This window comes from Mauremys reevesii, linkage group 25 (genome assembly GCF_016161935.1).
Source record: "Mauremys reevesii isolate NIE-2019 linkage group 25, ASM1616193v1, whole genome shotgun sequence".
Lineage (NCBI taxonomy): Eukaryota > Metazoa > Chordata > Testudines > Geoemydidae > Mauremys > Mauremys reevesii.
Genome location: NC_052647.1, coordinates 4,442,166 through 4,469,046, shown reverse-complemented (window position 1 = coordinate 4,469,046; position 26,881 = coordinate 4,442,166). Strand labels below are relative to the sequence as shown.

General features: G+C 49.3%; 1 protein-coding gene across 1 annotated transcript; it reads left to right on the top strand.

The window, feature by feature from the left end:
- Positions 1-727: 727 nt before the first annotated feature.
- On the top strand, positions 728-26,203 carry LOC120390921 (adhesion G protein-coupled receptor E3-like). The gene is made up of 14 exons (XM_039513991.1): positions 728-1,947; positions 4,627-4,703; positions 5,278-5,367; positions 5,889-6,072; positions 6,924-7,040; positions 7,944-8,143; positions 9,735-9,905; positions 17,413-17,607; positions 18,327-18,562; positions 19,308-19,374; positions 20,445-20,536; positions 24,778-24,946; positions 25,057-25,161; positions 25,946-26,203. Exons 1-14 carry the CDS (start codon positions 768-770, stop codon positions 25,946-25,948), a joined length of 2,886 nt encoding a protein of 961 aa, XP_039369925.1. The 5' UTR covers positions 728-767; the 3' UTR covers positions 25,949-26,203.
- The last annotated feature ends 678 nt before the right edge of the window (positions 26,204-26,881 follow it).

Below are 26,881 nucleotides of genomic sequence, written 5' to 3'. Positions count from 1 at the left end.
CGCCTCCGCCTAGGGGCTGAACATGGAAACCACTTGCTGGAGAACCACGGAGCCAGGGTTTGCAGGGAGCCTGCCTTAGCCTCGCTGCACCACCGATTGGGAGCCACCTGAGGTATGCGCCGCCTGGCCAGAGCCTCCTCCCTGAACCCCCAGCCCCAGTTTGGAACCCCCTCTCGCACCCTAACTCCCTTTCAGACCCCACACCCCCACCTGAACCCCAACTCCCTGGACCAGGTCAGAACCCCCTTATGCACCCTAATTCTCTCCCAGACAATGCACCATCACCCGCATCCCAACCCCTTGCCCCAGGTTGGAACCCTCTCCTGCACCCAAACTCCCTCCCGGAGCTTGCACCCCGCATCCTCTCCCGCACTCCAATGCCCTGCCTTAGCCCTGAGCCTCCTTCTGAACTCCAAACCCCTTGGCCCCAACCTGGAGCTCCCTCCAGCACCCCCAGCCCCCTGGCCCGGCCCTGAACCTGCTCCTGCACTCCAAACCCTTTGGCCCCAGACTGGCGTTTACTATTAACAATTATTTTCATTAGATTAAAAATATAATGGGGAAAATTTCTAGCTGCATTAAGATTTTCAAGCTCCTTTTCTTTTTTACTGGGCCTTAATGTTTGGCCTGAAAAAAGTTGATCCAGTCCCTTTTACTCGATCCACCGCTTGACAGTATCTCTCTCCACCGCCAACGTTTTATTGCTATTTTTCCTTGCAGGCACATGTCAGACGGAGACTCTGGGAAGAGAATTCATCACCTCCTACATGGAGGACTGTGGGAACTCTAGTCAATTTGAAATGCAAATTACTGGCTACTTTGCCTTCACTTCAGTGTCTGTTTCCATCTCCAATTACACGGGTGACAGGGGAAGGTTTGAGAAGAAGATTATGGTAAATCAGGGAGAGATGGTGCTGGTCAGCCTACCAGTGTCAGTGGGAATAAAGGGCACTACCAAGTTCCCCAATGTGGTCCTAGTCAAGGCTGACAAAGATATCTCAGTAGTGTCTGTCAGCAACAAACATGTGAGCCCTGAGACCACTGTGCTGTATCCTGTCTCCAGCTTGGGAAATGAACACTACATAGTGACTCCCTCTGCACAATCCTTAGATAGTTACCCAGAGTTCTCTGTTATGACGTACGAAGACTGCAACGCCGTGGAGGTCCATGTGAAAGGCCAGTTACGTTACGAAAAAAATGTCTACTCCACTGGCAACAAACTGGAAATTAAGCTCCTCGCTTTCCAAGGCATCCAGTTACAAGGCATAGCAGATCTGTCTGGCACCAGGATTGTCTCAGAAAAGCCAGTGGCCGTCCTGGTTGGTTTGTGTTTTTGTAATAACACAAAATGCAACCATGTCTTTGAGCAGCTCCTACCAGTTTGCAGCTGGGGTACAAAATACATCATTCCTCCCTTACCCTGGCAGAAAGTGAATGAAATAGTCTACATCACTGCCTCCCAGAACACAACTGTGTTGTATCAACGAGGGGAACAGCAAGAGACTGTTACTCTAGCCGGAGGCAGTGTACTCCAGCGTCCTGTCAAGCCCTGGATCCCAGTCTCCATCTCTGCTAATGTGGGCATCCAGGTGGTGTTCTACAGCGTGGGCGCAGCTGTCCCTAATTCCTCCCACGCCTTCCTGATGAATGTTCCAGATGTTGCCAGTTACTGCCGGATGTATTCTATAAATGCCCAGAAGGGCTTCGAGAACTTTGCCTTGATGGTGGTCAATACATCAGAGACTGGCGCCATCATCCTAGATAATCAGCCTCTAAGGGATGTGGTGTGGAACCGAGTCCTTGGCACTGAGTTTGTTTGGGGCATGCATCCGCTTGGACCTGCCAACAGCTCCCATGCTGTGGAACATCCCAGCTCTCCATTTGCACTCCTGAGTGTTGGCACTGCCACCATGGACAGCTATGGGATTCCGGGTTCCTGCAGGAAGAGTGAGTAACATGGGTTTTAAATTGATTTTGGCCACAGTTTGTGTCCATGCTGCAAAGAAAACAGTGTCACAACTAGGGAGGCAACCAATGGATCTGGTGTAAAGACTGTTGATTCTGACAGGGCTCCATTGAGTTACACCAGCTGAGAATTTGGCCCAACATGCCATCCTAGGCCACCACTAGCCACAGTTACTCAGGCTATGTCCATACTACAGAAGCTGCAGCAGCACAGCTACGGCGCTACAGCTGTGCCTCTGTAGCACTGTAGTGTAGACACTTGGTACAGCGATGGAAGGGGTTTTTCTGTCCCTGTAGTTAATCCACCCCACCAAGAGGTGGTATCTAAGTTGATGGAAGAATTCTTCTGTCAACCTAGTAGTGTCAACACTGGGCTTAGGACGCCTTAACTACGTCTCTCAGGGGTGTGAAGATCTAACTATGTTGCTCACCCCTGAGTGACATAGCCTGATCTACCTAAGTTTTAGGCTTAGTCCAGGCCTAAGATTGTGCCTGTGTTGCCAGCTGAACTGAACTAGTTTCAGCCCAGCTCATGCAGGTAGGTAGATGCTCACCAGCTGTTCTGAACTGATTTAAGAACTGTTGCACTTTTCCTCCTACACTCGGTTGTAATGCCTGCTGGGTACCCAAGAGAGTTTTGTGCTTGTTTCTTACTCCTGTGCTTGCGGCGGGGTATAGAAAGAGTGGAGGAAAAGGTAGCTTTAAGCCACCTTTGTGCTCTATGCATTCTGGGACCATGCAGGGTTGCTGTAATTTACCCTCTGCTTCTCATGGCCCCTGAGAACCAGGAAGTAGCTGTAGTATGGCGCATTCTGAGCACAACCTTGATCTGCCTTGCATATAAAGCCAAGATCACGTAACGGCCTTTATACCAGTTCCACACTAGTGCTGGAGGGTCCCTCCACAGGGAACATCCTTAGGAGCCTTTTACACCCACTTTAACCTCCTTTTCCAGGCCAGAGCAACATAAGGCTTTTAGTGTAACGGAGGCCTGCTCAACACCTGAAACTACAGTCAATCATCACTGTAGGAGGATGGCTACCCACTCCTGTCCTGAGGGGTTTAAAAGCAGCCCAGGAGAGGGCTGTGGCTGGGGCAAGAAGCCTGGGCTGATTGGGGAAAATAGGCTCAGCTGTGGCCATGCCCCAATCAGGCCCAGCTGGCCCCTATAAGAGGCAATGAGCCAGGACCCAGTCCCTCGCTCTCTGTTTGTAGAGGGAGATGGGCCTGGCTGCAGGGAGCTAGAGACAGGATACCTGAATGAAGCAGGGCTGGGGAAAGGCAGAGGAGCCGGGGAGCTCCAGCCTGGAAAGCCCCAGGCTGTGGCCCAGCAGAAGGCAAATAGGTACTGGGGGTTGCAGAGGGCAGCCCAGGGGTAGGCAGAGGCACCAGGTCCAAACCCAACCTTGCCAGTGATGAGTGGCTGATACTGCAGTCTGCCCCAGGGCGGGAGGGTGTGGGGGGCTAGATAATGACTGGCAGTAGCCATATAATGAGGCGAGGTGGAGATAGTGGGTGGGGGTTCCCCGGGGAGGGGAGACCCTAAGACTGAGGGGTTACTGCCAGGGAGCAGTGCCCCAGATAACAGGGCACTGGGTCCGGGAGGGACACGGGGGCCAAGCGGTAGCGGGACACTGGGCTGCAGAGAGTGCTCCAATGGCTGGAGAGCTAATTCCAGGAAGAGACCAGCAGGAGGCGCTGCAGGGGTGAGTCTATGCAAGCTTACAATCACCCAGACTAAGCCTCAGTGTAGGCAACAATAGGTCAACAGAAGAATTCTTCTCTTGTCCTAGCTACCACCTCTCAGAGGTGGATTTACTACTGCAAGGGAAGAACCCTTCCATCACTGTAGTCAGCGTCTCCCCTAGAGTGGCACAGCTGCACCTGCGCCACTTTAGTGTTTCTAGTGCAGACATACCTTGATGAGACTCAGGCCTTTTAGACGTACAATAGCAGGGTTAGAACAGTTCCTGGGAAGGGAAACTTCTTCAGTATAGACACTCATCTTGGTTATCACCATGGATCAAACCCAGGACCTTGTAACTGCACGACCCACTACTGTTTGAGCTAAAGGAAGAACTCCCATAGCTAGGAGCTGTAGCAGGACCAGACCCTAGGAGACACATAACACACACTGATCAATGAGATACACAGGCAAAGCTTAAGCAAGTATTAACCAGGTGATGTGTGGACACACGCCAGGCTTTTAGGGCCGAATGTATTGCTAACTGATTACAGACTCAGCTGAAAGTTGTCAGATAGACAGGGCTTAAGGGATCAATGGCGTTAAAGGGAGAAAACACCTGCTGGGTTTCAGTAGATCATCAACTTTGTATTGTGGTAGGAAGAAAGGACGTCCCTTGTGGCTAAAATGCTAGGCTAGGACTCAAGTGATCAAGCTTCTGTTCCCAGCTCTGTCCTAGAGTCCCTGTGTGTGTGGCCTTAGGTGTGTCACTTAGGCCAAGATTTTCAAAATTCCCTTGTGATTTTGGTTGCCTAACCTGAGACCTTGAAGTGGCCTGATTTTCAGAGTGTGCGTGCTCAGCACTTCTGAAAGTCAGGGCCCTTTTAAGATGTCTCAAATCATGAGACACTTTTGAAAACCTGAGCCCTGCAGATGTTGACCTGATGTAATTGTCCTGCCTCTCTTTCTGTTGCTAGATGTTACCTTTAAATCCCAGACTGAGACTCTACAGATAAAAGAGCAGTTGGACATGTGCAAAGATGTCTTTCTGCAGGTATGTGGAAGGGATTTATTTGGGCTTTGAGGATTTTCACAAAGAGCACACAGAAAACTTTGAGCTTTTGAGCCTGAGGATTCTCTGCTTATCTAGGGTTTACCACTGACTTCACAGAATCAGTGCAACAGAAAGTGCTTTTGAAAACTCAACCGTATCATGCTTAGGTGTGTGACACCCCCACTGTACATCAGAGAACTGCAGTTAAGGCACCAGCCAGAGATACAGAGATACCTGCCCCAGACTCACTGTGTGACTTTGGGCAATTTGCTCAGTCACTCTATGCATCGGTTCCCCACTTGTAGAAGGAGCAAAATAATCCTTACAAACCCCTGTGAGGAAGGGAAGGAAAAATTCATTAATATGCATGAAAACTTCAATACTATGTGACATATCAGCGTGTCTGTGGGCTTCACCACACTGAGCCTTCACATGTCTTAATCTGTGGGCATTCCAGTGGGACGGCCAGCCAGCCATAGGTCAAAGCAAGATCACTCTGTGGAACCATTGACCTTAATTTTGGTGGCGTTTCCATGCTTGCTGAAATAACCTATTTCCTCTGATTGTTCTGCAGGGCAACAACAGTGAATTTTGCTCCTTCATGAATTCAACCTTAGTGAATTTGGAGACCATGTATGCAGAGGACAGAGCAGTATCGCTGCAGGTCAGAGGTTCTGCCCACTCACGTGTGGGCGCTCTATGGGCAAATGCCCTGAGCACAGGAATAGCAGTCTCACTTTTGGGGGGAACTGTGGCTGCTCTTCAGAAAAGGGGTGTGTGTGTGTGCGTGCATGTGCATGCTCTCTAGCTGAAGTGGCAGGGGATCTGGGTTCTGTCCTCACTGGTCCTAGGAAGATCCAAATTGCTTCCAGGGGATCACAGAGAGAACCTAGATGCCTGCTGATTTGCTGCAATGTTCTCTGGCACGTACACTGAAGGGACCAGGGATGAGGAGGGTTTTAGCCCTACACTGGCTTCAGCTTACTATGGAGTCCTGGGCTAGACTCACTTGCTCTGCAAAGGGCTCCCTCTTTGAGAATGCTGCAGTCTCTCTGAGTGGGGAAGGTCACTGTGAACTGTTATGTCCCTAAGAGGGTCATTGTTCCCCTGGGAGTCTGAAGAATGTGTCTCATGAACCACTGAAATCCTCCCTCCTTCTCAGGGTGTTTCCTTTCCCAATCCCAGGAAGTTGCTCGTCCCTTTGGTTCCTTCCTGAATAGCTCCATCCTCAGTGCTGGTGGGAAGGAGAGCAAGGGGGAAGTGGCCTCCACCGTGACGTTCCTCCTGCAGAGTGTGGAACTAGTTGCACTGAAAGCTGCTTTGAAATCTCCGGAGAATAAGACCCAGACCGTGACAACAGAGTCTATGGGTGAGGAGAATGGGAGGCTCCCACGTCGCCGTGTTGTGGCTCTCTCAGGGTTTATAACCCAGCCACAGGTGGCAGGTGAAAGAGCCATTGAGAGAGGCTAATGATTAAGAGAGACTAGCCCCCATCCTCTCCCTCTCTGCCCAATTCCCTGCCCCTCCTCCTCCACCCCCTCTCTTCCACTGGAGCCCAGAGCAACCTGCGCCCCCCCGCCCTCCATGCTACCCCAGCCCCGGAGTGCCAGGTGGGCAGCGCACCAGGAGCACCCTCAGCCCTGGAGTACAAGGCAGCCAGAGCATCCCAAGCGCCTTGTTAGCCCCAGCCCCAGCCTGCCTGCCCAGCTTCTCCGCCATGGAAGAGCGGAAAGGGAACTGGAAGCAGGCAGGAGGGGATCTGGGGGCAGAGCATGGGTGGGGCCACACCAGGCTGTTTGGGGAGGCACAGCCTTCCCCGGCCTATGCTCCCCGCCACCCATAAACCCAGCTCTGGGGCTTTGCAGCAATGGCAGCTGCCTGAGACGATTTTAAAAGCGACACCAATCTCCTGTCACCACAGGCAGCTGCCATTGCATCCTCCTTTCACTCCCTGCCCCAGCAATACCCCTTCTTGCTGCTTCCCCTGCTAAAGCGCAGAGGTGAGGCAGCAGAGAGAAGTTGCCTTCTGCCTCTTGGCACAGTGACATCTTCATGGGGACTCAGGGATGATGGATCATAGGAGGTCAGCCAGAGGGGCTCAGGGAAACACAGAGAAATGGAGGTGAGGAGAAAGGGGGAGGGGTGGTGGGATTCAGAGAGAGTGGAGCTCCAAACCTGCCTTGCGCTTGCAGCAAGAGGCTTTGCCATTTCCCTCCCCAGCTATCGAGACGCTCCTCGTCCCAGCTGCAGATTCCTGTGATGAGGTCTTCAGGCTGAGAGCTCAGGAGGAGACAATGGACATTCAGTGCAATACAGTGACCCGAGCACCCACAGAAGGTACCATCCTGGTGCTTCCCAGGCACTCTCCCCTGTAACTAGACACCAAATCCCAGCCCTAGTTCTCCCCTTCCCCTCGCCCCAGGCTGGCTTGCTTGCCTCTGTTATCCTGACACTAGTGTGGACCTTGTTGGCTGAGCCAGTGTTTCTCAGGCCGTTGAGCTCTCAGAGCCCTTCATTCCTGGTTGTCCCTCAGCATGAAAACCAATCAATGGGAGGGGCAGGGAGGAGAGAGAAGCTTTGATGGGCATGTGACTTGGTCCAGAGAATGGAAAGATCAGAGATCCATTAGCCCAACACATGACGTCCTGATGATCAGCCCAGCTAGGCCCCAGGTTGACGTGTGTGACTTCCTGGAATGGAACCAGGATGATATTTACCAATTTTCCTCCAATTTTCAGGCCAGTAGGACCTAACTGGGACTGGTTCTTAATTCTTTATCACCAGGGAAAACTCCTCACTAACCAGCCCCTCTGCCTCTCCTAAGAAAGAAAAACTATGGCTTCACCTCAGTGCCTTTCACCTATGACTGTCTACCTAGCTGGATAATGTGCAGTGTGGGGGTATGATTTCTAAAGAGCACTAACATACTGTGCATTAATTGGTCTGCATAGACCCTACTAGTGTGCACTAAAGGTTCCCTTGTGTGCTTTAATGTATGTTAGTGCACTTCAGGAATCACACTCGCATAGAGCACTCTGGATGTTTCCAGCACAGAAGGGCTTCTGTGGAAGAAGAGGGAGGAGGCAACATATTCTATTGGTTAAAGCTCAAACTGCCAGCCAGGACTCCTGGGTTCTGTTCCCAGCTCTGCCCCAGACTCGCTGTGACCTTTGGCACCTGGCTTGCTCTTTCTTTGTCTCAATGTCCCTGTCTCTATGAGGCATCATTTCATGTTTTCAGATTCCTGGGCTGTTGCTTTTATTTCTTACTCCACCCTGGGCTCCATCATTAACAAGAGATTTCTCAACGAGGGAGATCTAACGGCTGATGAGAAATTGAGGAATTTTCACCTGAATTCCAGGGTGGTGAGTGGGGCTGTTGGCAATGGGAGGCCCACGAACCTCCTCAAACCTGTGAACTTCACCCTGCGCCATAGACAGGTGAGTGTCGATCCTTTTACTTTGCTCTGTGCCCGGGGCTCCAGCTGGTCACTTAAAAGGTGCATCTCCTGCAGGGCATTTGAGTTCTGTTGCCTTTCTGGACTGAGAAACAGTTATCTGAGAAAGAGAGGGAGCTTCTTCAGTCCTGACACGGGGGCTGTTTTGGTGGAGGACGTTACATAGGGTTCACACCAGGCCTGATTGGGTTACGATTCATCATGTAAAACGCTCAGGAGTAACAACTGTGCCTGGCTCACCCCTTAGAGCAGGAATAATTGGAACGCAACTCCCTATAGCAGTGGTCCCCAAACTTTTGAGTCGCATCCCCTCCTTTACCCCATTCGCGACCCTCCCCCTGAGTCGGGAGCGGGGCTGCGGCTCAGGTGGGTGGGGAAGGATATGGACCGGGGTAAGGGGGCTGAGGCTGGGACAACAGCTGTGTTGGGTCTGGGGATGGGAGCAGGGCCAGAGCCATGGCCAGGGAACGAGGCTGGGGTTGGGAGTAGAGCATCAGTCAGGCTGTGGTGTGGGCCAACAGCCAAGTCCATGGCCAGGAGCAGCTCCACTCCCAGCCCCGCCCCTGGCCATGCCAGGAATGGAGCTGCAAGGGGCTGGGGCTGGGAATGGAGCCATGCTGAAGCTGGGGATGGTGCCAGACATGGGGTTGGAAGTCAGGGATGTTGCTACTGGTGGGACCAGAGCAGAGCTCAGGGTGGGGAGTGGCTGGCTGGTGCTCCTTCTCTGCCCCCCATGGGGGCTGATCTGGGACCTGTCATGTCCCTCCAAAGGTTCCTCTCTGCCCCCCCCCATAGATGGCAGAGTTCAGGTTCCTCTGTGCCCCCCTATAGATAGCAGAGTTCAGGAAAACAGCATGAGATGGGTGATAAAGTACTTTGATACAGTAATGATCTTGCTAGAGTGCATGTGGGTATTTGTGGGCGGGTGTGTGAATGCCTTTTAATGGCTCAAATCGGAACTGCACAATTGTGTGTCATAGATCCTACAGTGCTCAGAGTTAAGGGAATTACTTTAGCTCTGTTCTCAGGGGTTTGTGCTATTGGAGTTGGAGGATCTTGCTTGTATTTCCACTGCCAATGGGAAATCCCAAATGGCTGTTTCATGCAGCACAAAAGGTTTCAGAGTAGCAGCCGTGTTAGTCTGTATCCATAAAAAGAACAGGAGTACTTGTGGCACCTTAGAGATTAATAAATTTATTTGATCATAAGCTTTCGTGGACTAAAACCCACTTCATCGGATGCATAGAATGGAACATATAGTGAGGAGATATATATGTATACATATATACACACACACACAGAGCATGAAAAGGTGGGAGTTGGCTGTTCGTAAGACAACTCCCACCTTTTCATGCTCTCTGTATGTGTATATATATGTTCTATTCTATGCATCTGAAGAAGTGGGCTTTAGTCCAGGAGAGCTTATGATCAAATAAATTTGTTAGTCTCTAAAGAGAACCATGAAGCTGTTGGTGATTTCAAGTTTATGATGGTCTATTAGAGGTGCGTGGCAAAAGAAACAGCGTTCTCCCCAGGATCCAGTGAAGATGATGATGGGGTGTTTTTGTTTCCAGGCAAAGCAAGAGGAGGAAGAGACTCGCTGCGTTCACTGGAAATTCATCGCTGGGAAAGGCACCTGGGCTGAGGATGGCTGCACCGTTCTCCACACAAACACCACTCACACCATCTGCAGCTGTGACCATCTCTCCAGCTTCGCACTCCTTATGGGTCTCAGCGGAGTGGAGGTATCTCATTGTCAGACTCAGATCAAAGGGCTGAACTCTGATCTCCTGATTTGAGCAAAATCAGTGGGAATTTTGCTGAATGAACGCTGAGTCAGAACGTCAGGGTATAATCTGTGGCCATATAGGATGGGTCAGGGTCAAGGGGGCTGGGCTGGGGTTGTGATCTGAGGTGCCTAGAGTAGCCCACACTGACAATGCCAAGGTCAGGGTTGGCTGCAAAAAGGAGAGCAGATTCCCCCCGAAATGGTGGTTAACACTGTAGGTAGAATCACCAACCAGTCACAATCTGTGCCCTGGATCCCCCACAGTGGTTATCAAGAAGCTGAAAAAAAGAACTCACACAGCCCCCTTGATTGCATTCCAGTCTCTGGCTCCCAATCAGCAGAGAGGTCCAGTAAAGTGAGAAGTTACTTAAAACTCTAGTCACTTAACAAAATGTTCTACTGATCCCCAAAGGGGCTGCCACATTGCCAGGTCTATATTAGTTTGGATCTTATCCAAAATACCACACGACCAGCCAATCATTTAGTATCTAAAACAAAAGGTTTTATTATAAATGAAAAGAAAGAGAAGAGAGCTGTTAAATGATCAAAGCAATGAGTTCATTGTATAGCTCAACGTTTCTCAAATTTTAGCAACCCGAGGACCCCCATTTTGATTAAAAAATTTTCGCAGACCCTCAAGTCCCTGCTCAGCCCCAGACCCCACCCCCCATTCCATCCATTCCCCCAAGGCAACACTCCACCTTATCCCACCCCCGTGCCACCCCTGCTCCTCCTCTTCCCTACCTCTTTCTGCCCCCTCCCTCCCAGTGCCTCCTGCGTGCTGCTGACCAGCTGTTCCCCAACATGCAGAAGGCACTGGGAGGGAGGTGGAGGACTTTGTCAGTGAGGCCTGCAGACCTCCTGGAATACTCGTGGACCACCTGGAATGCTGTTGCGGACCCCAGTTTGAGAAATGCTGGTATAGTTGTTTACCCTTGATGGGCCATCAAACAGACTAAATTGTGCTGATGCCAATCTGTCTGGGGGTGTCACCCAAAAACACAGCACAGATATATCAGATATTTATAACTCATGATGCAAAGATGATACATACTTAGCAAATCATAACTTTTTGACTGATACCTTACATGGCATATCTTGTAAGATTCATTGCGATTTTGTAATATTGGTATCCATAATATAAATGGTCACCCATATTCCATAGAATCATAGAACTGGAAAGGATCTTAAGAAGTTATCTAGTCCAGTCCCCTGCACTCAAGGCAGGACTAAGTATTATCTAAACCATCCCTGACAGATGTTTGTCCAGCCTGCTCTTAAAAATCCCCAATGATGGAGATTCCACAACCTCCCTAGGGAATTTATTCCAGTGCTTAACCCTCTGAGTTAGGAAGTTTTTCCTAATGTCCAACATAAACTGCCCTTGCTGCAATTTAAGCCCATTGCTTCTTGTTCTATCCTCAGAGGTTAAGAAATTTTTTTCTCCCTCCTCCTTGTAAAAACCTTTTTATGTATTTGACAACCGTTATCATGTCCCCTCTGTCTTCTCTTCTCCACACTAAACAAACCCAATATTTTCAATCTTCCCTCATAGGTCATGTTTTCTAGACCTTTAATCACTTTTGTTGCTCTTCTCTGGACTTTGTCTAATTTGTCCACATCTTTCCTGAAATGTGGCGCCCAGAACCGGACACAATTTTTCAGCTGAGGCCTAATCAGCATGGAATAGAGCGGAAGAATTACTTCTCCTGTCTTGCTTACAATACTCATACTAATACATCCCAGAATGATGTTTGCTTTTTTTTGCAGCAGCGTTATACTGTTCACTCATATTTAGTTTGTGATCCACTCAGGGCTGTCCTTAGGCATACGCAACAGCAAACATGGCTGCGTAGGGCACCCAAAAATTTGGGGCACCCCTGGGTCTTAATGTCCACCATCCTCCCTCTTCCTATCCCTCTTCTGACCCTTCCTGCAGGCTCCCACAGCCAGCTGCTGCAGCCTGGTGACTCTTACTCCGGAGGGGATCCAGTAACTTCAAAGTGAAAGCCTCCAGTCTGCCAGACCTATTAGCACAACACTGAAACTGGAAAAGGGCCATTCAAGTGGTATTGAAGCCATTTAACAGGCATTTGCCAACCCCTAGGTGTATACTGTCAGTTTCTGAATTTACTGACAAACAGTTGTGCATGACTGTAATATTCTCGGCTCTCTGAGCTAAGAGGCAAAAACATTATCTAAAAGTTTACTCAGAACGCGTTAGTCTACAGGGCCTTAATTTAAAATTTACTTTAAAATATTTCCTTAGCAGATTGCTGAAGATTATAAAATCACATCTCTAAAAAAATCCTTGCATGGATTTTTAGATCCACAATGTGAGTCTTCATCTTTAGCTCTAAATGCTTGGATCTTCAGACATTGAGTTTTTTAAATAAATCCTTCAAAAGACCACTTATCTAAAATACACATTTTAATTTTAATTACTATAATACAAAAAATTTGCTTCCAAAGTCTTCCTGTCCTTTCTGTCCATCCCTTTCTCTCTTCACATTCTCCCCCCCACACTTCGAAGAGAGGCTAATCCTTAAAGGGACAACACTCCTTTCCTTCCAGATAGCTGGACAAATGAGTTTCCCTTTCTTTACTTCTGACTATTTGATAAATTAGTTTTAAGAGAATCCTCCAGCAAAATCAGTACCTTAGTAAGATAATTAAGGATTTTATATGCCTAAAATCTTTGGAAACATATTTTTTAAAGTTGATGAAATTTCATAAACATGTCTGTTATGGAGATCATACAAAGTAAATTAGTGTTCCCTTTTTCTAAAAGGAATGAACATTGTTATGAACACACTAAACCTCTGACCGATTCATTTAAAATAATGTCTTTGTTTCAGTGAGTTAAATATGTAGTAATCTGGAAGGGTTACTTAATGAAGGCTTAAGAGTACTTTAAAATATAAAATCATCTTAGAAATATTGATTTAGAAAATGTAAAACAAAGAAGAGCTGCATCATGTATTCCATAATGTTTAATGTTGTATTCAGCAGGAGAGCTGACAAACAAATCTTTGACACGCTTCAGGGTATATCATAATACCTGTGTCTGACATTTTTTATTCCTAAATGTTATGCTTTTAATTAGGTACCTTCTGCATGTCCAGTCTTCACCTTCTGGCATGCAGTGGAAAACATGCTCCATTTTCTTTTGGGAAAAAACCCACTCTTCTGCAATTTCTTTCTAATGCCATTTGCCTCATTTGGATTCAGGGATTTGGCTGGAAGGGGATGAGGAGGGAGACAGTGGGGAGAGGTGGGGCCTGGGCAGAGTGGGGGTGGGGCCTGGGGTGGAGTAGGGGTGGCAGCTTCAACCATAGCCCATGACCGCAGGTAGGAGCGGGTTGGCTCCTGCACACCCAGCATGCGCTGAGTGTCCTTAGACAGGGGCTGTATTTACAGAGATGAATGTGCCGGTGCCGTGCTGTGATGGGTTTGGTCACAGAGACCCTCTTGGGACTGTCACCTGAATTGCCGAGATTACCTCTGAGCCCGTTTTCCCTGCCAGCTTGGGACTCCAAGTCTCCTACCTTGTTGAGCCAGACACACTAGCCTGCTGCAACACAGGCTCAGGGTCTGAACCACGCCCCCAGAGCTGCAGGCTTTAACTGAAAACCACTCGGCAGGTCACTTATCTCTAGCACCCAGACACCCAGTTCCCAATGGGATCCAAACCCCAAATAAATCCATTTTACTCTGTATAAAGTGTATACAGGGTAAACTTATAAATTGTCCATCTGCCCTCTATAACACTGATAGACAGAGAGAGAGATGCACAGCTGTTTGCTCCCCCAGGTATTAATCACTTACTCTGGATTTATCAATAAACAAAAGTGATTTTATTAAGTATAAAATGTAGGACTTAAGTGGGTCCAAGTAATAACAGACAGAACAAAAGGAATAGGAGTACTTGTGGCACCTTAGAGACTAACAAATTTATTGTAGCATAAGCTTTCGTGGGCTACAGCTCACTTCATCGGATGCATGTAGTGGAAAATAAAGAAGGAAGGTGTATATATTACACAGGGAACATGAAACAATGGGTGTTACCATACACATTATAAGGAGAGTGATCAGTTTAGGTTAGCTGTTCTCAGCGGGAGAGAAAAATAACTTCGTTTGTTTGTAGTGGTAATGAAAATGGCCCATTTCCAGCACTTGACAAGGAGATATAAGGAACTGTATGGTGGGGGAAGATAAGCATGGGGAAATAGTTTTACTTTGTGTAATGGCCCATCCACTCCGAGTCTTTATTCAAACCTAATTTAATGGTGTCCAATTTGCAAATTAATTCCAATTCAGCAGTCTCTCTTTGGAGTCTGTTTTTGAAGTTTTTTTGTTGTAATATTGCAACTTTTAGGTCTGTAATCGAACGGCCAGGGAGGTTGAAGTGTTCTCCAACTGGTTTTTGAATGTTATAATTCTTGACGTCTGATTTGTGTCCATTTATTCTTTTTACGTAGAAACTGTCCTGTTTGGCCAGTGTACATGGCAGAGGGGCATTGCTGGCACATGATGGCATATATCACATTGGTAGATATGCAGGTGAAGGAGCCTCTGATAGTGTGGCTGACGTGATTATGTCTTATGATGGTATCCCCTGAACAGATATGTGGACAGAGTTGGCAATGGGCTTTGTTGCAAGGATAGGTTCCTGGGTTAGTGTTTTTGTTGTGTGGTGTGTGGTTGCTGGTGAGTATTTGCTTCAGGTTTGGGGGCTGTCTGTAAGCAAGAACTGGCCTGTCTCCCAAGATCTGTGAGAGTGATGGATCGTCCTTCAGGATAGGTTGTAGACCCTTGATGATTCACTGGAGAGGTTTTAGTTGGGGGCTGTAGGTGATGGCTAGTGGCGTTCTGTTACTTTCTTTGTTGGGCCTGTCCTGTAGCAGGTGACTTCTGGGTACTCTTCTGGCTCTGTCAATCTGTTTCTTCACTTCAGCAGGTGGATATTGTAGTTGTAAGAATGCTTGATAGAGATCTTGTAGGTGTCTGTCTCTGTCTCAGGGGTTGGAGCAAATGCGATTGTATCGTAGAGCTTGGCTGTAGACAATGGATCAAGTGCTGTGGCCTGGATGAAAGCTGGAGGCATGTAGGTAAGTATAGCAGTCAGTAGGTTTCCATTATAGGGTGGTGTTTATGTGGCCATTGTTTATTAGTACTGTAGTGTCCAGGAAGTGGATCTCTTGTGTGGACTGGTCCAGGCTGAGGTTGATGGTGGGATGGAAATTGTTGAAATCATGATGGAATTCCTCAAGGGCTCCTTTTCCATGGGTCCAGATGAAGATGTCATCAATGTAGCGCAAGTAGAGTAGGGGCGTTAGAGGACGAGAGCTGAGGAAGCATTGTTCTAAGTCAGCCATAAAAATGTTGGCATACTATGGGGCCATGTGGGTACCCATAGCAGTACCGCTGATTTGAAGGTACACATTGTCCCCAGATGTGAAATTTGTTAGTCTCTAAGGTGCCACAAGTACTCCTATTCTTTTTGTGGATACAGAGTAACACGGCTACTACACTGAAACCAGACAGAACAAAGTAAGTTACCGAGCAAAATAAAACACGTCTAAGCCTAATACATTAAGAACTGTTTACAGGTAAAATCTCACTCTCAGAGATGTTCCAATAAGCTTCTTTCACAGACTGGACTCCTTCCTTGTCTGGGCCCAATCTTTTTCCCTGGTACAGTCCTTGTTAGTTCCAGCAGGCATCTTAGGTGAAAAGCCGGGGCTTTCTCATAACTGGGAGCTGCTTGTTCTGCTCCACCCCCTTTTATAGCTTTGGCACAAGGCAGGAATCCTTTGTCTCTCTGGGTCTCCACCCCTCTTTCTAAATGGGAAAGTACCAGATGGATTCCAGTATCATGTGACATGGTCACATGTCGTGTGAGACTCCATTCTTCCAGGGCTGGCCTGCACGTATCCCGGAATGTTTGCAAGTTAACAGAGCCATTTACAGGTGATTGATTCTGAAGCCCCCTTAATGGCTTCCACTTAACATACTTGCATCAGTAATACAAGTTTATATTGTATTTGCCTAACTGCAAACATAGAAATATTACATGCAAACAAATGGAATGAACACACTCAGTAGATCATAAGCTTTGTAATGATACCTTACAAGAGACCTTTTGCATAAAGAATATTTCAGTTGCATTATATTTACACTCATAAGCATATTTTCATAAAACATTATGGAGTGCAACATCACATGCACATTCTGCATGAGAGAGAGAGTATGGGGGTCTTTGTGGGGAACTGTGACTCTCTACCACCATGAGGCGGGCCGGGTGGCTTGGTATCCTTACTGTCTCGTCCCTTTCTCCTTGCCCCCCAGGCTGCCGTTGGGCATAGGATCACCAGTTTAATAATACAGCATTTGGTCCTAAGGACGGCCCTGGATCCACTATGACCCCCCAGACCCCTTTCCGCAGTACTCCTTCCTAGGCAGTCATTTCCCAGTTTGTATGTGTGCAGCTGATTGTTCCATCCTAAATGAAGTACTTTGCATTTGTCCTTATAGAATTTCATCCTGTTTCTCCAGTTTGTCCAGCTCATTTTGAATTTTAATCCTATCCTCCACAGCACTTGCAACCCCTCCCAGCTTGGTATCGTTCGCAAACTTTGTAAGTGTACTCTCTATGCCATTATCTAAATCATTGATGAAGATATTGAACAGAACCAGATCCAGAACCGATCCCTGCAGGACCTCACTTGTTATGCCCTTCCAGATTGACTGTGAACTACTGATAACTAATCTCTGGGAAAGATTTTCCAACCAGTTATGCACCCACCTTATAGTAGCTCCATCTAGGTTGTATTTCCCTAGTTTGTTTATGAGAAGGTCATACAAGACAGTATCAAAAGCCTTAAGGCTTGTCTACACTGGCAATTTATGGTGCTGCAACTTTCTTGCTCAGGGTGTGAAAAAACACACCCCTGAGCACAGCAAGTTTCAGTGCTGTAAAGTGCCAGTGTAAACAGTGCACCAGGTAGCTACACCTCTTGTGGAGGTGGTTTTTTTGGAGCGCTGGGAGAGCTCTCTCCCAGGGCTCTGCCGCGACTACACAAGCCACGTTAAAGTGTTGCCATGGCAGCTCTGCCGCGGCAGCGCTTTAGCATTGCCAGTGTAGACTAGCCCTTACTAAAGTCAAGATATACCACATCTTCCGCTTCCCCATTATCCACAAGGCTTGTTACCTTGTCAAAGAAAGCTGTCAGGTTGGTTTGACATGATTTGTTCTTGACAAATCCATGCTGACTGTTACTTATCCCCTTATTATCTTCTAGATGTTTGCAAATTGATTGCTTAATTATTTGCTCCATTATCTTTCTGGGTACAGAAGTTAAGTAGACTGGTCTGTAATTCCCTGGGGTGTCCTTACTTCCCTTTATTTCCCATTTAGTGCCACAGGGCTCACTGATGATTCTCCTTTTGAGGTGTTACAGGAGAGTGATCCACTGACCATCATCACCTACGTGGGACTGACCTTCTCCCTTCTATGCCTCTTCCTCGCTATCCTCACCTTCCTCCTGTGCCGCTCCATCCGCAACGTCAACACCTCCCTCCACCTGCAGCTCTGCCTCTGCCTCTTCCTGGCCAACCTGCTCTTCCTCACTGCAGTGAAGCACACCGGCAGTCAGGTCAGTTATTCACTTTTATTCTTGGTTTAAAATTGATCCGTGTCCAGATCCTCTGTCAGCATTTCTACAGCTCCCCTCACCCCAGCACCTTTGTATATCCTCAGCTGGACGGTAACATTTATTCCATGCTCTTTAGTCTTGCAGAAATAATTATTTACTCCCCTCCAAAAGAAATCTCTATGGGTGAAACCAGTCCTTCCCTTTTCCTTGTGGGCTCCTTCCTTCATCATTCAGACAAAGGAACTCCGATTTCCAGGGTCACAGTCCCCTGCCTGTCCTCTCTGCCCCCATACTGATGGGCAGATGCAAAACACCTATACCCTGAAGCAGATATAGAGAAGAGAACCTACACCCTCCAGGTCTCTCCCTGTTATGAGGACCGGGAACTTGTTTATGTCCCTGCTCCCTTTCCTAGGATTCCTCACAGTATCCAACAATTTCCATGATTCATTTGGGAATTACAGCCCCCAGAAACCATCTTTTCTGAGTGGATACCAGGACCGGGCTGGACTCTGAATGATTGAAAGGACCAGCCAACTTGCCCTTAGACAAGCCCCCCTTAGACTGAAGACCATATTATCTCTGGGAGAGTGCCATAACTAGAGAGATGTGTTAATAAAAAGCCCTATGTGATCCTCACAAAAGTCCCCCCACCTCCAAATTCAGCATTTCCCTTCCCAGAAGCAGTGTCCCAGAGCTCTGTCTCATCCTGTCCTCAGGTGGTCTGTGCTGTCATTGCTGGCTTCCTACACTACCTCTTCCTGGCCTGCTTCACCTGGATGTTTCTGGAGGGGCTGCACCTCTTCCTCACCGTCAGGAACCTGAAGGTCGTGAATTACACCAGCGCCAGCCGGTTCAAGAAGAAATTCATATACCCATTTGGCTACGGATTCCCAGCCCTGGTGGTGGCTATTTCTGCAGCGGTGAATCCTGGTGGCTACGGAACTTCCGAACAGTACGTGCAGCGCCCATCCCGAAGGGGAACTGGGATGGGGCTTCCATGCGGTTGTCTGGCTCACCCCAGGTCTGACTTGAACCCAGATTTCCCTGCTCACCCTGCCTGGGAACTGAATGTCCCCCTGGAATCCTTCCCATCCCCAGGGACACTAAGCTGCCCCAAGCGCTGTAGTTGAGTTGACCCCTGTCAGACATCTACACTCCTCACCCCACTGATGATGCGGAAGAACAAGCCAGAAAGATCCCAGCTTGACTCCCAGGTCCCAGGCTGGGTTTGTGGGGCTGGTGGGTAGGGAACAAATGCACCTTCTTCCTGTGTGCAAATCCCTGAGCATCCCCTCTCTAAAGTGAGCGACTCCACTAAAACAGGGTGTGGCGTGTTCTAGACACCCCAGGTGAGATCCTCAGCTGGTGTAAATCAGGGCAGCTCCACTTCCTTCAGTGCAGCTGGGCCAATGTCCATCCGTTGCATGTCTGGCCCTCCATCAATACTGCGCCCACCCACCAGAAAGGGTCATGTGAGGAGGTGGAAGAGGAAGTGGTGGCTGAAAGCAGGAGATGCTGAGGTACATGGGGAGGGCTGTTAGCCTGCTGCCCTCAAGAGAATCGGCCATGTCACCAGCAGGCTGAGATCCATCTCGCTTTTGAGAGCCAGCTGCCCTGTGACACCCCCTCTCTGCCCCGGGGCTGAAAAAGGGCAGTAATCCCATTAAAGTCACCTTCTTCTTCCTCCCTGCCTGTAGCTGCTGGCTCAACCTGGACAGAGGCTTTCGTTGGAGCTTCCTGGGACCAGTCTGTGCCATAATCCTGGTGGGTACCTCACAGAACCCATTCTCCTCTCATCTCTGCAACCCTGTGGACTCCAGTGGAGACAAGAGAAGAATATCTCCCAGAGAATTCAATATCTCCCAGTGCCTCCCGCCTGCCAGTGGCCCCACTGATCAACTCCTCCCTGCCCATCCCAGTGCCTCCTGCCTGCCTCAATCAGCTGTTCTGTGGTGTGCAGGAGGCGCTGGGGGGGAGGGGGCAGAACTGGGTGGGAAGAGGTGGGGCGGGGATGGGAAGAGGCAGGGGCCTGGAGAAGGAGTCGGGTGTGGGCAGAGCAGGGAGTTGAACACCCTGGGTCCTGGAGGAAGCTGGCGCCTGTGGTCTTCCCTAGTTATTTTGCAAACAAATGCTCAGAACAGGGGCTGCCCCTTTCTAGGTGTGTGTACAGAACCCAGAGCAGTCTCAATTGGAGCCTCTAGGTGTTACCATAATATGATTAATTATAATATGTCATTACTCATGCAATGCTGCCATGGAAGCAAGTGGGACCTCTGCCGGAATGAGGAGAGTTTTGTCCCTTGCCTTGTCCAGCCTGGCTGGTAAATAACTCAAGTGATGGGGGAAGGGAAGGTGGCTGCAGTGTGGGGAGTTTGAAGATGGAAGGGTACATGTGTTGCAAGAGATAAAGGTAGCAAATGTCCTTGCAGATTCCTCCCCATCTCAGGCAGCACGTTAAGAATTAATTTCAGCCTCAGAATTGAAGGGAACACTCTAGAGACAGGATCTAGAAGCTTTGGGCCAAATCACATGGCTCGAAATCAGGAATAACTGCAGACCCCACTGGAATCAGTGGAGTCCCTCCAGATTCAGATAAGAGCAGAATGTGGCCCTCTGGCTGTATGATCACATGTGATGCATTGCAGCCCTGCCTATGCCAACAGTTCCCTGCAGGGCCTGGGACCAGGATCTGGCAGGGAATGGTGTATGACCCACTTGATGAGCAGTCACTGGTGTGCAGCCATCTGATCCCATAGGATTGTTCCGTGCCTCAGCCAGAGAGCCTGGCCTTGGCTGGCATGTTTTACAAGGAATATTTCATGCTGTTTCCACAGATAAATTTATCATTTTTTCTTGTAACCCTCTGGATCCTGAGAGACAAACTCTCCTCCCTTAATGAAGATGTGTCCACTCTCAAAGACACCAGGTAGGACAGCACTACATCTAGTAGAACAGAGGTGGGCAAACTTTTTGGCTTGAGGGCCACATCTGGGTGGGGAAATTGCATGCAGGGCCATGAATGTTGGGCTGGGGCAGGGGGTTGGGGTGCAGGAGGGAGTCCAGAGTGTGTGGGGGTGTTCAGGGCAGGGGGTTGGGGTGCAGGAGCGGGTGTTGAGTGTTGGAGGGAGCTCAGGGCAGGGGGTTGGGGGCTCAGGGTAGGGGGTTGGGGTGCAGGAGGGGTGCAGCAGGAGGTCAGGGTGCAGGAGGGGGCTCAGGGCAGGGGGTTGGGGTGTAGAAGGGGGCTCAGGGAGGGGGTTGAGGTGCGGGGTGCAGGAGGGGTTCAGAGTACGGGCTCCGGCCTGGCACTGCTTACCTGGAGTGGCTCCAGGTTGGCAGCGGCACACAGTGGGGCTCAGGCAGGCTGCCTGCCTGCTTGCCCTGACCCTGCGCCACTTCCAGAAGTGGCCAGCATCATGTCCCTGCAGCTGCAGAGCCCTTTGCCCCCCTCCCCCTCATCCTCCAGGGACTGCAGGGAGGTGTTGCCGGCCTCTTCTGAGAGTGGCACAAGGCCTGCGTCGCCACGGGGGTGGCAATCCTGCGGGCTGGTGGGCCGCATCCTGCCCGCGGGCTGTAGTTTGCCCACTCTTGTACTAGAAGGGTCCAGTGAGCATCCGGTATGGGAATTCCTGTGGGATTCCCCACAGATTGCTGCTACCATACAGCTGAGCACATGCCACTGTAGGGTTTCCAGGTTATCTTGGGGACTTTCGGCTTGATGAGAGAGTAACAGTCTCACTGTCCAAGGAGCTGGTAAACCCTAACTCACATCAGGAGTCCATTACTCATGAGTCCTAAAGTTGTCCATTGGACCATGTGCTAAAATAAAAGACGGCTACTCACCTTTAACTGTTGTTCTTCGAGAAGTGTTGCTCATATCCATTCCAATTAGGTGTGCATGTGCCATGTGCACGATCATCGGAGAATTTTTACCCTAGTAAGACTCAGTGGGTCGGCTGTGGAGCCCCCTGGAGTGGCGCCTTATGACTCCGGATATATGCCCCTGCCGACCCAGCGCCCCCTCAGTTCCTTCTTGACGGCTACTCTGACAGAGGGGAAGGGGGGCGGGTTTGGAATGGATATGAGCAACACATCTCGAAGAACAACAGTTAGAAAGGTGAGTAACCGTCTTTTCATCTTCGAGTGCTTGTTCATATCGATTCCAATTAGGTGACTCCCAAGCCTTGCCTAGGCAGTGGGGTTGGAGTGAGATGTCGCGGAGTGAAGGACCACTGAACCAAATGCAGTATCACCCCTGGACTGCTGCACTATCACATAGTGGGAAGCGAAGGTATGTACTGATGACCAAGTTGCTGCCCTACAGATCTCCTGTATGGGCACGTGAGCCAGGAAGGCAGAGGACGAAGCTTGAGCCCTAGTAGAGTGGGCAGTAAGGTGTGTAGCTGGGACACCAGCCAAGTCATAGCACGCACGGATACATGATGTAATCCAGGACGAGATGTGCTGTGTGGAGACCGGGAGGCCCTTCATCCGGTCTGCCACTGCTATGAACAGCTGGGTCGTCCTCCTAAAGGGTTTCGTTCGTTTCATGTAAAAGGCAAGGGCCCTGCAAACGTCTAGGGAATGCAGCTGTTGCTCTTGTCGAGAAGCATGCGGCTTCGGAAAGAAGACCGGAAGGAAAATGTCTTGGTTGACATGGAAGGCAGACACCACCTTAGGAAGGAAGGCAGGGTGTGGTCACAGCTGTACCTTGTCCTTATGAAACACCTTATATGGTGGGTCCGAAGTGAGGGCTCGAAGCTCCGACACATGTCTCGCCGAGGTGATAGCGACAAGGAAAGCTGTTTTCCAGGAAAGGTACAGAAGCGAGCAAGTGGCCATTGGCTCGAATGGGGCACCCATGAGCCTGGATAGGACCAGGTTGAGGTCCCACATAGGGGCCAGATGCTGAATCTGCGGGTACAGACGTTCCAATCCCTTGAGGAATCTGCTGACCATGGGATTGGAGAAAACTGATCACCTGTTTTTGCCCAGGTGGAAGGCCGAAATTGCTGCTAGGTGTACTCTGATGGATGAAACTACTAGGCCTTGCTGTTTCAAGGACAAGAGATCATCTAGGATGGTAGGTACTGGCACATCCAGAGGGGCAGTATTGTTCAGGGCACACCAGCAGGAGAAACACTTCTACTTGGCCAGATACGTGAACCTAGTAGAGGGCTATCTGCTACCCAAGAGTACGTGCTGCACCAAGCGGGAGCCACGCAGCTCAGATTGTTAGCCATGCAGCATCCATGCTGTGAGATGGAGGGATTGCAGGTCCAGATGACATAGTCAGACGTGCTCCTGAGTGATGAGGTCTGGCCACAACGGGAGTGGAATGTGGTCACCAACAGGTCGAGGAGAGTGGTGTACCAATATTGCCTGGGCTACACCAGGGCGATCAAGATTAAGTGGGCCTTGTCTCTTCACAATTTGAGAAGGACCTTGTGGACCAATGGGAATGGAGGAAAGGTGTAGAGCAGATGGTCTTTCCACGGCATCAGGAAGGCATCCACTAGGGAGCCCGGAGAGCACCCCTGGAGAGAGCAGAACACCTGGTCCTTCCGATTCTTGCGAGAGGCGAAAAGGTCTATGTGGGGAAACCCCCACTTCTGGAAAACAGAATGGATAACGTCCGGGTGAATCGACCACTCATAAGCCAGGAAGGACCTGCTGAGGCGATCTGCTAAGGTGTTTTGGACTCCCGGGAAAAATGACACCACCAGGTCGATTGAGTGGGCTATTCAGAATTCCCACAGGCGAATGGTTTCCTGACAGATGGGGGACGATCGCACTCCCCCTTGCTTGTTGATGTAAAATATAGCCGTTGTGTTGTCTGTGAAGACTGCGACACAACGGCCCTGAAGGTGTTCGCGGAACACCTGACACGCCAGGCGTACTGCTCTCAGTTCCCATATGTTGATGTGCAGGGTTATCTCTTGGGTGGCCTAGATCAGCTATGCCGTGTTCCACAGTTCCAATGACCGTCATGGGCGGTAAGAAGGAACTGAGGGGGTGCTGGGTCGGCAGGGGCATATATCCGCTGCCATAAGGGCGCCACTCCAGGGGGCGCCACAGCCGACCCACGGAGTGTTGCTAGGGTAAAAATCTTCCGACGATCGTGCACGTGGCGTGCACACACCTAATTGGAATTGATATGAGCAAGCACTCGAAGAAGGACAATTTGCATGAATAAGGGTATGGTGTATTGGACCTTAAATTAGACACAGCACAGCCAGGATGGCAACTGAAGGCTCAAGGTAGGAGAGAGGAGAGGTCTATGGCAGTAAAGGATCATCGTGGGACAAACTTTTCTGCCATGTGCATCATGTTGGTCCCTGGATGGATATTGAGATGACAGTTGCAGTCTGTTCCAAAGCCCGCTGAAGTCAGTGGAAGTAATGGGACACAAGAGGCTGCTTGATCAGTGAGGCTCTTGCAGTAAGTCCTGTGGCACATTCAGATTGTGGCATGCAAATGGTCTTTAAAGCAGCTCATTATGAAATCTGTTTGGGAGGAACAAGATCAGGGCTGCCAGCCGGGAGTGCTGGATGGAGACATGAGGGGGGAAAAAGATTTTTGGAACCAGATCAGAATATTGAGGCATCAGAAAGCCATGGTGTTACTTACTGCACGTGCCTAGTGCTGTATCAGCACAGACTTTCTCCTTATATTCAGAGCTGGGCCATGTGCTATGTAGGGAGGAAACTCATCTCTTTCCCCTGGGGCTGTGGATACTGTCGAGGTAAAGTGCCATCCATTGAGGAGGAAGGCAAGTGTGGCTCACTGTTTCTCTGTAGCAACCCCTCTGTCTATTTATGGAACAAGATAGATGGGGTCCCGAGAGCCCAATATCCTGTTCCCACTTGATTGTCACATTGCCAGGGCCTGATGTGAAGGGATTAGAAACAAAACTGTAATGAGAGGTTGAACCATTTGCTTTGAAAGAGCCACCTGTAGGAGGGGAAGGTGTGTGGGGGGAAGATGGTTGGGCACAATATTGTATTTCAGATTCATAGGCGTAAGTTGTCATTGTGTTCGTCTTGACAGTAACCCTAAGTGACAGTAAAGCGGGTGCCAGCTGTTTCGCCCCACACTGCCCAGAGCCCCTGACTCAGTCACTCACCATAGAGTCATTATAACGGGATCTCTCCATCTGCCTTTATCCAGGCTACTGACTTTTAAAGCTGTTGCTCAACTATTCATTCTGGGCTGCACATGGAGTCTTGGTCTCTTCCAAATCGGCTCAGCAAAAATGGTCATGGCGTATTTATTCACCATTGTCAACAGCCTGCAGGGAGCCTTCATCTTCCTGGTGCACTGTCTCCTCAATCGCCAGGTAATGCCCATGGTGCATTATCAGCCACCCAGTGACTTCATGGGCCTAGCAGTGGCCTGGCCTGAGGGTGTTAGTTACATGATGTAGTGACCATGTCCCTTATTCTCCAGGTGAGAGAGGAGTACAGGAGATGGATTAAAGGCACAAGAAAACCCAGCTCCACAACTCAATCTTTTAGTCCATCTGGGTCCACTGTCACTACCAGCACCAAGATGGTAAGAGATCCTCTATTCTGTTCCAATACCAGCTCCAAAAGTCGCATCCATCTGGGTCTGTTGTAGCTCCTGAGGTGCCTTGTCCCCTGAGTGACACATGCTTGTTTTAATCCATCTGAGAATGGCATTGGGAGTCTTAGTGAGATTCAATTTCATCCAAATCAAGGGAGAATCCCAGGTCTCCTAGAATCCATAACAGAACTCCTCCTTTCTTGCGCACCTCCACGTTCCCTTCCCTTTGCTGCTTTGCAAGCTCTATGCATCACTCACTGTGGCATGGGCTGGGAAGGTGTTGGCTTTGACACACATTCAGGTAATTATCCAATTAGGGAAGCTTGCAAACCAAAACCTGGGTGGAAATCTTGTCAGTGCAGATGGGCCATCCCCAGCGAAGAGTTAGCACTGGATGGAATTTCCTCTGGTTCAGTTACCTCTCCTGGGAAAGGATCCAGAAGCTTAATCTGGAGGGAAAAGTGGAGCCTTATGTCTGGAAAATCCTCCTTGCTCCAGTCCCAGCATGAGAGGCCACAACCTTTATCTGGAAGTGGACATTTCTGGTTTATTTAGAGCAGCCTCTGTTAACTGCTATTTTATGGCTTACCTGTATGTGGGTGTGGGAAGGGAGCGGGCTTTGGCTACACTTGTTTAGTTATTTTCCTGCATGTGATGTCACTTCAGTTGGGGCTGGTTGAATTTTGCAGAGTCTGCAAAATTTCTGATGAGGACCCAGTCCTGATCCCATTGAAGTTGACTGGCACTTAATGCATATTTGTTTTGCTGGCAGTGAGTTGAGGAGATCCCTCCACTTCATCTCCATGAAACAATCACCTCTCCAACCAACAACGTTTATCATACAGCCGGCTTTGCTGTGCCAGTAGGGCAGGTGCTTCAGCTGCCATTCTTCATCACAACTACATAAACATGGAAGTGGAAGCCGGATTGGACCAAATCCTTTCTCTGATCCAAATCCACAACTCCTACTGAATTTAAAGGCTACCCTAGGGTTGTAGCTGGGTGTCTCTCCCCGATTTAAAGGGCCAAATCCCAGGTCAGAGAGCAGTTATTTCCTGGGGAAAGCACACCATGCATGGGGGAGGGGCGGGGCCGGGGCGTTTTGCTCTGCTGTTTCACTGTAATTTGTAAAGAATAAAATAATCTGCTCATGGACCTTGGTTGCTTCTTTGGTTTGAGGGTTTGCTATCATGTTCTGTGTATCCTGGAAACCTAGGGCCCAATTCTAAAGCCTCTTTATGCCAACCCTTATGGCTTTAAGATTAAGCTTGATAAGTTTATGGAGGGAATGGTTTGATAGGAGAACGTGATTTAGTCAATAGGTCAATAATGTGCGACCACTGGTAATTAGTACTGAGGGTCAATGTTGGGATATTGAAAGTCTTTTTCCTGAGTGTCTGGCTGGAGAGTCTTGCCCGCATGCTTGGGGTTCAGCTGATCGCCATATTTGGGGTCGGGAAGGAATTTTCCTCCAGGGTAGATTGGCAGTGGCCCTGGAGGTTTTTCGCCTTCCTCCGCAGCATGGGGCAGGGGTCGCTTGCTGGAGGATTATCTGCTACTTGAAGTCTTTAAATCAGGATTTGGGGACTTCAACAGCTGAGTCAAGGGAGAGAATTATTTCAGGAGTGGGTGGGTCAGCTTTTGTGGCCTGCATCTTGCGGGAGGTCAGACTAGATGATCATAATGGTCCCTTCTGATCTTAAGTTCT

Coding starts and splice junctions, on each gene's coding strand:
- LOC120390921 (XM_039513991.1), top strand. CDS start 768: ATGGAGGACTGTGGGAACTCTAGTCAATTTGAAATGCAAATTACTGGC. Junction 4,704..5,277: donor GCAAAGATGTCTTTCTGCAG/GTATGTGGAAGG, acceptor ATTGTTCTGCAG/GGCAACAACAGTGAATTTTG. Junction 5,368..5,888: donor ACAGAGCAGTATCGCTGCAG/GTCAGAGGTTCT, acceptor TCCCAATCCCAG/GAAGTTGCTCGTCCCTTTGG.